Source organism: Taeniopygia guttata, chromosome 5, assembly GCF_048771995.1.
Source record: "Taeniopygia guttata chromosome 5, bTaeGut7.mat, whole genome shotgun sequence".
NCBI lineage: Eukaryota > Metazoa > Chordata > Aves > Passeriformes > Estrildidae > Taeniopygia > Taeniopygia guttata.
Window position 1 is genome coordinate 11,907,141 of NC_133030.1, and position 14,291 is coordinate 11,921,431.

General features: G+C 65.2%; 2 protein-coding genes across 3 annotated transcripts; one reads left to right on the plus strand and one right to left on the minus strand.

Annotated features, from left to right (window-relative positions):
- Nucleotides 1–21: 21 nt before the first annotated feature.
- SIGIRR (single Ig and TIR domain containing) lies at nucleotides 22–3,771 on the plus strand. Of its 2 annotated transcripts, XM_072929577.1 has the most exons (10): nucleotides 22–135; nucleotides 592–698; nucleotides 951–1,137; nucleotides 1,229–1,359; nucleotides 1,519–1,659; nucleotides 1,755–1,898; nucleotides 1,969–2,071; nucleotides 2,151–2,301; nucleotides 2,893–3,073; nucleotides 3,186–3,771. In XM_072929577.1, exons 2-10 carry the CDS (start codon nucleotides 692–694, stop codon nucleotides 3,386–3,388), a joined length of 1,248 nt encoding a protein of 415 aa, XP_072785678.1. In that variant the 5' UTR covers nucleotides 22–135; nucleotides 592–691; the 3' UTR covers nucleotides 3,389–3,771. The 2 variants fall into 2 exon arrangements, with proteins under 2 accessions (XP_072785678.1, XP_030129484.4); XM_030273624.4 differs by lacking the exon at nucleotides 22–135 and having other exon boundaries at nucleotides 614–698.
- A 199-nt stretch (nucleotides 3,772–3,970) lies between these two features.
- On the minus strand, nucleotides 3,971–14,088 carry PKP3 (plakophilin 3). The gene is made up of 14 exons (XM_041716485.2): nucleotides 13,732–14,088; nucleotides 10,824–11,004; nucleotides 9,774–9,850; nucleotides 8,987–9,693; nucleotides 8,463–8,586; nucleotides 8,115–8,319; nucleotides 7,750–7,924; nucleotides 7,484–7,601; nucleotides 7,087–7,254; nucleotides 6,595–6,780; nucleotides 6,298–6,451; nucleotides 5,910–6,102; nucleotides 5,435–5,522; nucleotides 3,971–5,178 (listed from the first exon to the last, which is right to left on the minus strand). Exons 1-14 carry the CDS (start codon nucleotides 14,071–14,073, stop codon nucleotides 5,143–5,145), a joined length of 2,754 nt encoding a protein of 917 aa, XP_041572419.2. The 5' UTR covers nucleotides 14,074–14,088; the 3' UTR covers nucleotides 3,971–5,142.
- Nucleotides 14,089–14,291: the final 203 nt, after the last annotated feature.

Here is a 14,291-nt window from a genome sequence, read left to right on the forward strand (position 1 = left end):
GTGTGCCATCCCTGTGCTCCCTGCTTGCCTGGAATGCTGTGCAGCTGTGCCAGTCCCTGGGCACAGCCACGGGGTAGCAACGCGCCGAGGCTCCCAACACGCCGGGAACGTGGCACCCACCAGGGAGCTCTCCAGGTGGGAGGCTGCATTTCCATAAACAAACCACACCGCTGGTAATTAGCAGGTTTAAGGGCATGTCAGGCTGGAGGCAGCTCTGCAGCCCAGGCAGGGGGCTTGGCAGGCGAAGGAGGTACCACTGAGACCCCCAAAGCTGTGGTTTCCCACAGCTGAGCTCATTTCCCCACCTTGGTTTTGGATTTGGGCTGAAGCTACATTTTTTTAAATCCTGCAACCCCCAGCTGGTCATTAATCACCTCCCACGCAAAAATTCACGGTTGGGAAAGCCAGGCTGGGAGTCAGTGCAGGGAGGGCAGGTGACACAGTGGCCACCAGGCTGTGGGTGGGACGTGGCTTCGGCTTTACCGCAGAGCAGCACCCACCACCCCCAGTCAGAATCGCTGCGGGGGCCGATGGGGGTGGCCAGGCCCTCCCTGTGCCAGCACTCACGGAGCTACTCCCGGTCTGTCCCAGGCCCAGCCCGCCCTGTGGCAGCGGCAGGCGGACTTTGTCCGCCCCGGAAGACGCTGGTGTGAGATGCTGGCAGCGCCCGCGCCTGTCACCTGAGCGCGCCATGGCAGGTAGGAGAAATCCCAATTCTCCCCCTGTGCGAGCTCAGCTTGGGGTCCTGCTCTGGTACCACCTCTTAGGATGCCAAGGGTCCTTCCCAGCCCCCAAACCGGCTCAGTATGTTGCTAAAGAGCCACGAACACCACTCACTGCCAGACCCCCAAGGCAGAGCTTGTTTTTCCGGGATGGCTACAGCAGTCATGTGCCCTGGGGGGAGCTGGATCAGCTTTCCCATCCAAACCTGCTCCCCTCTGTGCCCCCAGACCTTTGCAGCGTACCCCCTGAAATCCTGGTGCCGGCTGCCAATGAGACACTGGAGCTGGTGCTGGGGAGCCGAGTCGAGCTGAACTGCACCGTGCGCTGGGCGGGCACCGAGCGCTGCCAGCCCATTCCCACCTGGAGCAAGGATGGGCAGTGGCTGGGCAGTGGGAGCAGCCAGGACACTGTCTGGTAAGGAGCCTGACCTGGGGACAGCTGTCCATCTGCTTTTGGTGGGTGTCACCGCACGGCCCAACCCACAGCACCCTCCATGTCCTGTCAGGTCTGGCCAAAACTCCTCAGAGCAGCTCCTGGCCAGTGTCCTGCAGCTCAACCTCACCCACGATGCCGATTTCGGGGTGTTCGCCTGCTGGATCAGCAATGCCACGGCCACCTTCACCCTGCGGCAGGCAGGTAGGGACCTGCTGGTGACAGGGAGGGGGCATCCCACGGAGAGCCCGGGTGCATGGGGGGATTGAGGAGAGTGCAGCTCTGCTGCTTCTCCCACACCGAGGTGCAAACCTGCACCAAACCCAGGTATGATGCTCACCGTGCCCTCCCCTGTCCTGGCAGAGGCGGTGGGGCACGTGCCGGCGGTACTGGCAGCCCTCCTGGTCCTGGTGCTCCTGGTGCTCCTGGCTGTGCTCTACGTCCAGTGCCGCCTGAATGTGCTCCTCTGGTACCGGGACCGCTACGGAGAGCTGGAGATCAACGGTGAGCCAGAGGTGTTCCCACTGGGAACAGCCTCCCACAGTCTGGGGGCTCACACAGCCCTTCCCATGTTATCCCTGCTCTGTGGATCTCCCCAGATGGGAAGCTCTACGATGCCTACGTCTCCCACGCCACTGCCCCCGATGACCGAAAGTTCATCCACTTCATTGTGAAGCCGCAGCTGGAAAACCGCCACGGCTACAAGCTCTTCCTGGACGAGCAGAACATCCTGCCCAACTCAGGTAGGCACCAGGCAGGGCTGGGCAGGGGGTGCCACAGGGCCTGGGGGCTTGACAGCCTTTTTACCCACAGAGCCATCAGCTGACCTCATCATGAATGTCAGCCGGTGCCGGCGCCTCATCGTGGTGCTCTCCGTTGCATACCTGGAGCAGGAATGGTGCAACAGCAGTTTCAGGTAGGAGAGCAGCAGCTCCCACAGGAGAGAAGAGGGGCTGGCAAGTCCCTCACCATCCTGTCACCCATTTGTCTCACAGGGAAGGGCTCTGGAGGCTGCTGGAGCTTTCCAGGAAACCTATCTTCATTGTCTTTGAGAGCCAGTACCGGGAGATCACTCACCCTGCCATCACCCTGCTGAAGCAGCACCGAAGCGCAGTGACCCTGCTGGTGTGGAGAGCCGGCTCCATGGTGAGTGCCGAGCAGGATCTGACCCCCCCTGAGCCCCTTTCCCTCCCCAGCACCCCACAGGGCCAGCCTCCCTGCTGCCCTTTGGAGCTGCCCCATAGTGAGAGCTGCGCAGGACCCATCCCACCAGCACCCCCTTCCATTCCCAGCTCCCCATTTTGGGTCAACCTCCCTGCTGCCCTCTGGGGCTGTGCCCTGGGCTGCAGTAAAAGAGCAGGTTGGGGCACTCACCTTTTGGAGGACATTTAAAAACTCAACCAGAAGAGCCCTGCATCTGGGAGCTCACTCCCCAAACCTGCGTGGTCAGGACCCCATGACACTCCAGGGCCTCCCCGGCCTCAGCTCCCTGAGCGGAGCTTTGGCCCAGGGCCACTCCGGCCATTTCGGGGCCAGGCTGGGAGCTGAAGCCCTGGGGAGCGTTCCAGCAGGTCGGGCCGGTTTCTCCGCCGGCGCGTGGGCACCGTGCCATGCCGGAGCACAGCCCTCACCTTGGCCGAGCTCCCAGCGCCGGGGAGAGCGAGCCGAGCTCCTGGAACCCTGCGGGGCCGTGCTCCGGTGGTCCTGGCCCAGCTCATCCCCTGTGGACTCCTGCAGACCCCATCGTCGGACTTCTGGAAGGAGCTGTGCCTGGCCCTGCCGCGCAAGGTGTCCTTCCCGGGCAGCGTGGGGGACCCGCAGACCCAGCTGCAGGAGGACAAGGACCCCATGCTGATCCTGCACAGCAGCTACCTGGACAGCCCAGGAGACCTGGATCCGGACGGGGACCTGGGCACAGGTCCGTGTCCCTGCTGCTTCTCCCAAGGGGACAGATGGGCGCTGGAGGTCACTCCCGGGGTGGGTCCAGCCCCTTTCCCCTCCACATAAACCCATCTCCCTGCTCCTGCCAGGCCTCCGAGGGCGCGTCTTCGGGAGCCCCCTGCCCCCCCGCCTCGGTGGGCACAGCGCTCCCAGGAATCCAGCAGCCAGCGGGATGGAGGACGCACAGCTGCGGGACGGGCAGCGCTCCGAGATCGACGTCTCAGATCTGGGATCGCGCAACTACGGTGCCCGCACGGACTTCTACTGCCTGGTGACAGAGGATGACATCTGAGCAGGACCACGGGTGTCCCCCGGCCCTGTGGGGCACATGGACCAGGTCAGGGCCGAGGAGCCCGGGAGTTATGATGGGATCAGAGCCACGGCTGTGCTGGGAAAGCAGGAGCTGGCTCCGAAGTGGAAAACTGGAAAACCATCACCAGGAGCACCCTGCCTATAATACCTCAGTGCCACCCCTGGGTGCCACCCAGGTGGCTGGGCCCTCTCCCTTGCCGTGGGTGGCAGGGACATTCTTCCTACATGATGGACAAATGCTGGGATGGGTGATGCTCTCCAAGGAACAATGTGCCCCAGCCCCAGGGAGTGCCTGAGAGGAGTGGTGGCAGCACCTTTGTCCCTTATGGAAACCCCCGTGACAATAAAAGGCTGCTGCACCCACTGGGTCTGTCCATGATGGGGACACAGGTGACACGGGGGAGGTCTCCTCACCACAGGCAGTGCTCTGGTCTGTCCCTCCCACACCAGTGTCCCTGTCACGCTAACTCTTGAGCCATGCCAGGCACGGAACCTCACCCTGTGCTGGTGTCACCAGGACACTGTCCCACTCTCCCAGGTGCCATCCAAACACAGGTGCAGGTGGGCATCACTCAAGGCCTTTATTTCAGGGCTACACAGGGCAGGGGGGTTGTACACAGAGAGCAGCACAGCCAAACACCCCCTGACCCCGAGCCTGGAGCACGCCGGTGCCGCTCACCATGGGGCTGCTCCAGCCCCTCCACCCGCTCCCCCCATCCTCCCACCCCTCTACCTACTCTATATCATGCCCCCCAAGGGGTGCCCTGTGCCCCCCAAGCGTGGGGGCTCCCCCAGCCCCAAAGCCATCCCCAGCCCACCCGTGTGTCCCCTCCTGGCCACCGCTGTGGCACAGAGAGCTTTGGACCCGAGAGCTTTTGCACCCAGCACCGGGGACACCTCCCCACCCACAGGGCCACGCTGCTCAGCAAACACAACCCGGGCAGCCCTGCCCGGATCCTGCTGCACCAGCAGGGCCCAGCCCTGGCAGCAGCTGGTGAGGAGAGACTCTGCCACACTGGGACAGTCCCCACAGGGTGACAGATGGGCCTGAGGCCCTCCCAGGCTTCCTGCAGTGAGGGCACAGAGCCCCATCAGACACCGCCCCCTGCCCACCCTCCACAGCAAAGGGGAATGCAGCGCTGTCACAGTGTCACTTCCCAGCTCCCTGCAGCCACTGTGCCACCCCATAAACTGTGGGAAGCCACCTCAGAGCCTACCAAGCCCCCAAGCCATGCAAAGCTCTATCCCCACCCAGCCAGGGCAGAACAAAAGTGTAACCCACAGCACATCCCACACTGGCACAGGGCACAGACACCCCCAGCTCAGGGAGCTGGGATGAAGCACCCCCAGAAGCCCCCTTGCCCAAGAATTGTTCTACAGGAACCTTCCCAACTCCCTACAGCTCCTGCCCCCCTGTCAAGCCAGGACAAGCCAAGTTTTGCAGAAGCTGCCTGAGTGTGGGGAGGGCCCCCAAGAGGTGCCATGGGGCAGCCCCCTCTAACTGGGGTCCCAGTGGGGCCCCACAGCAGAGCCAAAAGCAGCTGCTGGGTGTAGGGCTGGGCAGGAGGGAGGACAAGTGTCCCCCAACCAGGAAAGGGGAGCTGGCAGAGGGGGGATGCACGTGGAATGTAGGGATTACGCTACAGAGCGGGGGTCTGGCGGCGAGCAGCCTCCCCACAGCATGGCTGGCAGCACGGAGCATCCCAGCGAGGCATTCCAGCTCCCAGGGTGTCCTCAGAGGCTGAGGAAGTCCTCCTTCCGGTACCCCTTCTGCAAGGAGACAGCCCCATCAGGCACATGGAGCCCCTCTGCTGCAGCACCAATGGGCCACACCGTCCCCACCCCACCCGCACAGGGACAACGCGCTGGGATTGTCCCCACACCTGAAGAAAAGCAGGGATGGAGTGGGACCCCACCATATCCTGGGAAGCATTTGGGTGGTGTGGCTCTCTAGGATGAATCCCCTGGCCTTGATTCCCTAGGGATCCTCCCACTGGCTGTGGGAGGCTGTGGAATTGGTACGTACCATCTTGAAGTCCCGGTGGAGCTTGGTGTACTGCCACATGTTTCCCAGGAGGCTGGCGGCAGCTCGGGAGGACTTCTCGTTGTCCGAGCTGGGAAAGGGACAGGAAGCAATGAGGTTTTGGGGACACTGAGCATGGGAGGGTGCCCATCAGCACAAGGAGATCACCCCAGAGGGGCCTGGAGGGACTGGGGGCTTAGTGCGGGTGGGGAGAGGCAGGAGGTGAATGGCTGGATCCCACAATAACAGGCAAGAGCAGGGAGAGGCTCCCTGATGGGAACAGGCAGCATTGGTGATGGTGGGGTGTCCTGAGGGGGTGACAAAGGGCTGGCAGGTGGCCACTCTGAGCTAGTGTGGGTACTCCCAACACTAAGGCTTGCGAAGGGGAACTTGTGACCCTCTTCCACTGTGCTGGAGCAGAGAGGGAGAGGAGAGCAGGACAGGAGCCCGGGTGTGAGCTGGGACACACAGCTCCCACCTGTCCCGTCGCTTCTTGATGAAGAAGAGCTTCCTCAGGCCGTCGAAGTAGACAATGTCGCGGGCGGCCATGGGGCTCTCCACCACCAGGTTGTTGAGCACCGCGATGATGTTCACAATGACGTCAGCAGGAGGGGCCTTGTCCCCGACGCTCCCTGGCAGCTTCTCGATCAGGTGGCTGACCACCTTGGTGGCTGTGGGCAAAGGGGACATCAGGGCTGGTGGCCAGAGCCAGAGGGGACACAGCCGTGTCTGGGAACAGCCCGCAAACTCAGCTGCAAGCAGGGATGCAGCAGGCAGGATGGGGTTGGGATGTGGCTGGAGATAACGGGAGGCAAAGGAAAAGGTTGGGAAGAACCCCCCAGCCCTGATTCACGCCCAGCACTCACACATCTCGTCCTTGTTACGGGCGTGGCGGGACAGGTTGCGGATGAGGCCGGTGAGGGAGCGCAGCTGGTGGTGGTCGGCAGTGCGGACACGGTCCAGCACGGGATTCAGGATGCGCTCCTGCTCCAGCGCCAGCCGGCTCAGCACGCCTGCCCACTGCAAGGCAAACACCCCCTTGGAGACTCCGCCAGCTCCCTGCTCCTGCTCCTCCCGCTCACTGGGAGCGGCTCGGGGTGAGCCCTGCCCAGGTGCCCCCTCCCAGCACGGCTGTGGGACCCCCGCTGCTCCCCGGGCCTCACCCTGCGGTCCCCGGCCGTGATGTTCTGCAGGGCACCCGAGGCCGCCTCCGTCGTGTGCTTGTTGAGCTCGCAGCGCTGCAGCAGCCGGTTGTAGATGCCCACGATCTGCGGGTTCCAGAGCCACTCCATGCCCTTGGGGTCCTTGGAGACCTCCGTGAAGGTGACGATGTCCGCGTTCAGGTAGTGCTGAGGGACAGGGGCATTGTTAGACTCACAGTGTCCCTCCCTGCCGGTGTTGCCTTTCCCTACCTGCCTGGCCTGAACTGCTGGGCAGGTCACCCTGGCTACATCATGCCCCATGTCATGGAAAAGCAGGGCTTCAGCTCCCTGATTCACCCCAAACACCTGATTCACCCTCCTCTGAGCTCACCCGTGTGTCCCACCCACCAGCTGAGGCCGGCATCCACCTCCACCCTGGCATCACTTCTGCTGCCAGCGCTTCCCAGTGGCAGCCCCACCCCGGTGACACGGCCAGGATGTGCCCCCACTGACCTCCCGGGCTTTCTTGCTCTGGGGGCTGAAGCAGCCCACCAGCTCCCCTGTCATCGTGCCGCCGGCATTCCTCCGGTGGCCCTCGAGGCGCTGGAGCGAGGATGGGGGCATCTCGTCGTACAAGCGGTAGGAGAGGTTGCGCAGGACACAGACAGCGTTCTCCACACTCTGGGAGGGCACAGGGGACATGAAGGTGTCATCCCTGGGCCACCTGCAGCGTGTGTCCAGCGGGCACAGGGGCTCCACAGCAGAGTCATAACATTGGCCGTGCCCAGTGAGCCCAGCTGGTGGACTCTGTGGGGCTGGACTGGTTCTCCCAGCATCACAAGACGGGCCTTTGCACAACAGGGTGGGGGAGCAGCACCTCAGCCCCTCCACCACCAGCTTTGGGGCTCACCTTATCCTCCGACTTCCCCACCTCCAGGGAGCTGTTCACATAGTGGATCATGGAGTCCACCAGCCCATGGCACTCACGCATCTTCTGCCGGGTCTGCTGGCTGGCAGAGCTCAGGTTCCTGCATGGGAACGGGGTTCTGTTATGGAGAGAAGGGGATCCCCCACAACCACCCCTTCCTGAGCCCAAAAAAGAGCCCTGCAGACAGTGTTCCTGTCTCTTCCTCCCTCCAAAACTTTGCTCCCAGTGGGAGGACCTGGAGGAGATACCTGAGGAAGCCCGTGGAGTTATAAAAGATCTCTGCCTCTGAGGGGTTCTGCTGGATGACACCCGAGGCCCCCAGCCCAGAGAGAGGGACCAGGACCAGGTCTGTGAGCTGCTCCAGTGTGTCCCGGGCCAGGCGATCCTTCAGGTTGTCACTGGAGGACAGATTCCACAGGATCCCTGCACAGAGGGGGACCCTCAGTACTGGAACAGCTGGAGAGCACACCCACCCCAACTCCCCCACCGGGGGAGCTTCTGCTGGTGACAACCAAGCAAAGAGACCATCCCCGTGGAGCTCCATTCACATGAGGGGAGTAGAGGCCACCCTCAGGGGAGGGGGACCCCCGCCCACCCCACTGTTGTCCCCAACCTGTGACGTTCTTGCGGAGCTCATCGTCGGGCTCCCGCAGGGTGCGCATGAGCTCGTAGATGCCGTTCTCCTCCACCAGCGCCAGCTTGTTCTCGGCGTTGTCGTAGATGAGGTTGCGCATGGCGCCGGTGGCGTGGCGCTGCACCTCCTGGTTCGGGCTGTTGAACAGCTTCACCAGCTTGGGCATGGCCTGCAGGCTGCGGGCCTGGGGGACAGCCCGGGGGGGTCAGACATGCTGCGTTCCCAGGGCTCCCTCCATCCCTTGCACCTGCCTGCAGTGTCAGAGGGGCTGGGAAACCCCCTGCTCCCACTGGGAAAATCTCTTCTCCCACCTTTCCGGGGACTCACCTGCTTCTTGGCGCTGCTGTCACTGTAGCACTTGTGCTGCAGGTAGGCAGCGCCCAGCACCTGCAGGTTGGGGTCACTGGCGATCAGGTACTTCACTGCTGAGGGCAGGTCGATGTCGTCAAACCTGGAACCACAGCTGGGTGAGTCCCAGCAGAGCATCCCACAGGATCCTCCACCTCTGCACCCCACCATGTCCCCCATGTCCAAGGAGTCCCATGAACCCATCTCCTTCCCACTGCGCTCTGGGCATGGGACTCCATTCCCAGTGGGATGAGCATCATCCTCCTGCCATGTCTCAGGATGTGTCCATGGAGAAGCCAGGGGCAACACACACTTGGAGGTCAGCCTGTGCTGTGGTGCATCACCACAGGACCACGCTGCACCCACCATCCCACCCCTCTTCCCAACATCCCTGGTGCCCAGGGGGAGCTGGAGGGGTTCACCCTCCTCCAGCAGGGTGGGACACACTCCTCCCACAGTGGGGACAAGGACCAAGACACCCCGGAGCAGCCCCCGGCCCTCACCCGCCGGCGTGGTGGCCGAGCAGCGTGCTGTGCCCGTTGTACATCTCCATGGTGCGTGGCTCCGCGAGGTGGTGGCCGGACTCGGCCAGGCTGCGCACAGAGGGGGCGCGGGAGCTATGCTCCCCCAGCCCCAGGAAGGCGCCGCCGCCTCCCGCCGGCACCGTGCCGAAGGAGCCGGCGCTGAGCCGCGAGCGGTTGTTGCTCTGGAAGCGCTGCAGCGTGCGCATGGCGGGCGCGCGGATGGTGCGGCTCGGCGGCCCCTCGGCGCCGTCCAGCCAGTCACAGGCGGCCTTGGCGGCCGTGCCGGCGCTCAGCTGCCGCTCGAAGGCGAAGGAGCGGCCGAAGCCACCGCCGGCCTGGCTCTTGTAGAGCTGCCGGTGCCCCGGCGCGTCCAGCTGCTCCGACAGGACGCTGTAGCGGTCGTCGGCGAGCGGGAGGGGCCTGTCGGCCAGGCGCAGGGAGCGCAGTGACAGCGTGTCCAGGTTCTGCCGGCAGCGGAAGTTGCGCTCGTGGAAGGAGCTGGGCCGCGGCGAGGCGGTGGCCGCCTGCGAGGCCGCGTAGCCGGCGACGTAGGCGCGGCCCTTGGCCAGGCCCCCGTTGCTGATGGTGGCCATGCGCTTGTGCGGGGTGAGGTCCACGGCCGAGCGCGAGGACCAGCCGCTGCCCCGCAGCGTGCCGAAATCCTTCTTGGCCAGCGGCTGGTACAGCTGCAGGGGGGAAGATGGAAGGTTGGGAGTCCGTCCCTCCACCCCCACCAGGGGAGCGCAGAGGGAGCCCTGGTACGTACCGAGGCCTTGGGGTCCACCCCATTGCTCTGGGAGCGGGAGCTGAAGGAGGAGCGCAGGGTCGAGCTGTACTGATCACCTGCAGCACAGAGGAGGCAGAGTAAGCACGGGCAGGGCGGGGAGGGATCTGGAGATCAAAGATCGCCCCAGCTCATCCCAGGGGGACCTGCTGCGGGAACCGGGGCACCGCAAGCAGAGCTGGGGGGACAAAGGGGTGGAAAGAGGCCGCCTTCACCTGCCCGCTGGCCACGGGGAGCAGAAGTGGCCTCCCCGGCCTGCCTCGTGCCCCGACGGCGAGGGCACTAATTGCCACCTTGGCGGGGACACCGCGGCTCAGCCCGGTCCCCCCCTGCCGCGGCTGGATCAGCAGCCCAGGCATCCCCCACAGCCAGTCCCGGCTCCCCCGCCCTGGGAACGGCACCTGGAACCCCAGGTCCCCCCCATGGCACCTCACGCTGCCCACCTGCCCTGCCACCGCCCCAGGGCTGCCGGCGGGACACGACAGGGACGGGACAGGGACGCCGCCAGTGCTGGTGGTGCCAGCAGCGTGACTCACGCCTGGGGCAGCCCTCGAGGTGTCAGAGGGGTCTGTCCCCACCACTGGGGTCCCTAGCGCGGGGGTCGGGGCTCGGGGGATCCCGGCGGTGCCGGGCGGGGCGGCAGGGCGGAGGCCGCCGGCGCAGACGTTAAATGGAGGAGCTGGAGCCCGGCCAGCGCCGGCGCTCAAGGCTGGTGGGGGCTCTGCCAGGGCGGGAAAATCCTCCCCCCTGCCAGCCCAATGCGGGGTGTGGGACCCCACCAGCGCAAAGCCCTCCAAGGATAGGTGGGGGAACTGAGGCAGGACCCCGAGTGGGATAAAACGAGCCCACGCTGGGGCTGAGCTACCCTTGATCCCAGCGCTGGGGATGCTCGAGGGCGTTCGAGGGACTCGGTCAGGGTGGGGGGCACCCCCCAACCCGCAGTCAGTGTGCGCCCAGAGCCCCAGCGCCGGCCGAGGGGCTCCCACCACCCGTCCCACCGCGTGTTCCCGGGGGCTCCCGGGGGTCTCCCACCTCTGGTGCCGTCGGTGAGCTCCTCGGGGCGGGCGGGCGCTTGCCCCCGTAGCATCATGCGGATACGGACCTGCTCCTGGACACGGGCGCTGCGCAGCCGCTGGGCCTCGGCCGCCTCCCGGCCACGCTCGTCCAGCTGCCGGTCCGAGGGCAAGGCCAGGGAGCAGACACCGGCCTCGGGCTGCAGGGCCGACAGCAGGAAGGCATTAGTCTCCTGCATGGTGCCGAGGGGCCGCGGCCAGCCCGGCCGCCCTGCGCAGGTGAGCGGCGGCAGTGGCGGCGTTCCGGCGTTCCCCAGCCGTAGGGAGGCTCCGTCCCGGCCCGTCCGTCCCGCCCCGCCGCCACGCCTCGCCGCGAAAAGGAGGGGGCCCCACCGGGGCCACTGTCACCATTGACACCATCACCATCGTCACCGCCACAGGTGGAGGTGCCCAGGGGTGACCTCGGGGATGGGGTGGTCCAGGGGTCTGGGGGTCCTACCTTGGGAAATGCCAGGATCCCTTCAGTCACCCCCTGACTCCTGGGCAGCCACACCAGTGAGCCCCAGACCCCCAGACTGTCCCAGCGATGAGCTCAAGACCCCCAGGAAACCCCCCAGAACAGCCCTGAGCCCCAACAAAGCCTCCCCATTCATCTCTGCCACTGCAGCCTGGACAACCACATTTTGTTCCTCCAGTGAGCCCTGGAGTCTCACATGGTCTCCAAGAAGAGCCCCAGACCTTTGGAGAACCTTCCCATTGACCTCCAGAGACTCGCATGGCCCTGCCACTGAGGCCCAGACCCCTACAATGTCCCTTCAATGAGCTCAAGACCCCCAGGAAACCTCTGAGGACAGTGCTCTGGACCCCTATACGAATTCTCTGTCCAGCTCTGGACCCCCAGATTGTCACTCCAGTGAGCCCCAGACCCCCACATGGGGTCCCAGAGGCATCGCAGACCACCAGGGAGACCTCTCAACCAGCCCTGACCACAAAGCCCCAGGCCACCTCCACAGGGACCCCCAGATCACTCAAGTCACTTTCCAGAAGCACTCTGGACCCCCATCTGGCACAGGGGTCCAGCCTGGAGTGGGGGCTCCTTGCAGTAATTCCTGGCTGAGCCCTCCCTGCTTTGCTTTTCAAATCAGCCGGGGAATGAAGAAACAACAATAATAAAAAAGGGGCGGCTGAGCGCCGCGGGCCCGCGGTGACGAATGCGGTGACTCAGGCCCTGCTGCCACCACAGGTACTAATTAGCCTCGCCCCAGCTGCCGAGCCACCCCATGGCAACCAGACTGGGGACACCACGTCCCCCTGGCCCGCTGTGCTCGGGGTCAGCTCCCGAAATCGCCCCGCTGCCAGGCCACGCCACTGTCCCACAGCCCAGCTCGTGGACTGAGCAGCTCATCCCTGACCCAAGTTGTGGCCGTTCTCAGCCCCTGCTCGGGGTCACGGTGGCTCGGTGTCACCAGGCGGGTGGTTTGGGGCGAGCGTGGCCACGCGGGCCTGGCTCTGTGGCCAGCCCTGGCTCAGCGCTTGGCGTCACCGCTCCGGCAGCGACAGCAGCGTCGCTGGGCCAGGTTTACAACACCCGGCGGTGACACCGTGCGCGCTTCGGTCGGGGGTGAAAAGGGCGGCTGTGCCCGAGGAATGTGCCGCCGTCAGCAGGAGCCGCGGCAGGGGCGGGGTGTGAGACCTGCGGGCCGGCACTTTGGGGTGTCAGTCCCCCGGTGGCCGCCCCAAACACCCCTTGGTGGCACCATCTCGATGGGCTGAGGAATAACGTGGGGTAACCCACCTCCCCAAATCTGGGGGCTTGTGGGAGCCCCCTTTTGCCCAGGGCCCCCCCCGTGTCTTTTGGGGTACAGCACCCAGGAAAACCCCCGAGGCCCCCCCTGTTCTCCCACCGCGGCACCACCCCACGGGCGCACCGAGTTTGGCAGAGCTCGGCGGGCGCTCCCAAGCCTCGGAGCCCGGATGAATCACGGGTTCCCCCCGCAGCGGGCGGAGCGGGTGGATCGCTCCCTCAGCAAGCCAACACTTGCCCTCCGTCCCTGTGCCAGGATCCCGGGGGATCGGGGCCATCCCAGCAGCCCCCCAGCTCCGGGGGACAGAGGGGCTGCGGGGACAACCCTGAGCCCACTGGCACCCCCACCTTCCCCCAGCTCTGTCTCCCTCCCAAACCCACATTCCCCCACCATAACACTGCCCTGCAGCTGACAACAGGAAATTCAGGGCTCCGGGGGGATTCAAGGACTGCTTAGAGCTGGAATGGGCAGCGCTTGCCTCATCAAGCAGTTCGTTAATTAGGGAAGGTCGGATAGGAGGGGGATACACCAGGGGCCTTAGAAACAGCAAATCAGCACAAAGTTAACTTTTGAAGCAAAATTGAGGGATTCCCGAGGGGATCGGAGCACAGCTGGAATGACACAGGGTGAAATAAACCCAGTCCGGGGTCTCTAAAGCAGCCGCTGACCCCCCCCCAGCCTGGAGGCACCTCTGTCACTCCCCTGCGGGGTGACAGAACCACATTCCCGGGAAGCCCCGGCTCCCGGGAGAGCCGCGTCCTCTCCCACCCCCCGAGCAGCAGCGAGTGCCCATCCCCACGCCCGGGTCCCGGCGCTGGCCGTGCCCGCCGGGGCCATCGGTGCTGGGGCGGGGAGTGGCCGCCGTGGCTCCGCGCAGCCCGGACACCGCGCACACGTGCCAGGAGCCGCTGGGGACACCGAGGCACAGGGAGGGAAAAGCCTCCTGGCCAGAGCTGGCCGCTGTTGGGCAGCCACCAAACCCACGTGTTGGAGCCCCAAACCCCCGGCAGCACCCTGGTCAGTGGAAGGGGACAGGCTGCGTGGCAGGGCGAGTGACACCGGCTCTCCCCAGGGACCGTGGGGACAGTGGCGATGGTGGCCGTGGGAGTGGCCGGCACGTACCTGGCTGGGTGGCCCCGGAGGGCCGTTGTCCTGCAGCATCCTCGGGCGGGCAGGTGCACCCCTGGGTGCTGCGGGGTGCGGGTGGGCACTGGCGTCTGCGGCGGGCGTGGGGCGCTCAGGCCCGCCCCGCACCTCGCCCAACCAGTCTCCTCGCCGGGGTTTTGCATGGAACACGCTCGCCTCCCCGCCAAGGCTGGGATCTCGGGGCTCACTGGGGCTCCTCAAAATCTTCAGCACAGCCAGGGGTCCGGGGGGGGGCAGCCCCCACAGCAGAGTCACATCTTGGCCACCTTCACGATGCTGCAAAGAGTCCCCAGGGATCCCCACCGCCACCATGGCCATGATCCAATGTGTCGTTCCCACCACATCCCCCTGAACAGCCAGCTCAGGGCACCCATGGGTGTAACAGGGAGGGTTTGGAGGTGTCAGAAGGAGAAGATGGAGAGGCAGAGTTTGGGGGGCACAGACATTTTTTGGGATGCAGGGGGCTCCCCCTGGTTCACAGGGAGCGTGTTTGTGTGCGTGGGATGGAGCAGCAGCCCTTTGAAGCCAGATAAGCT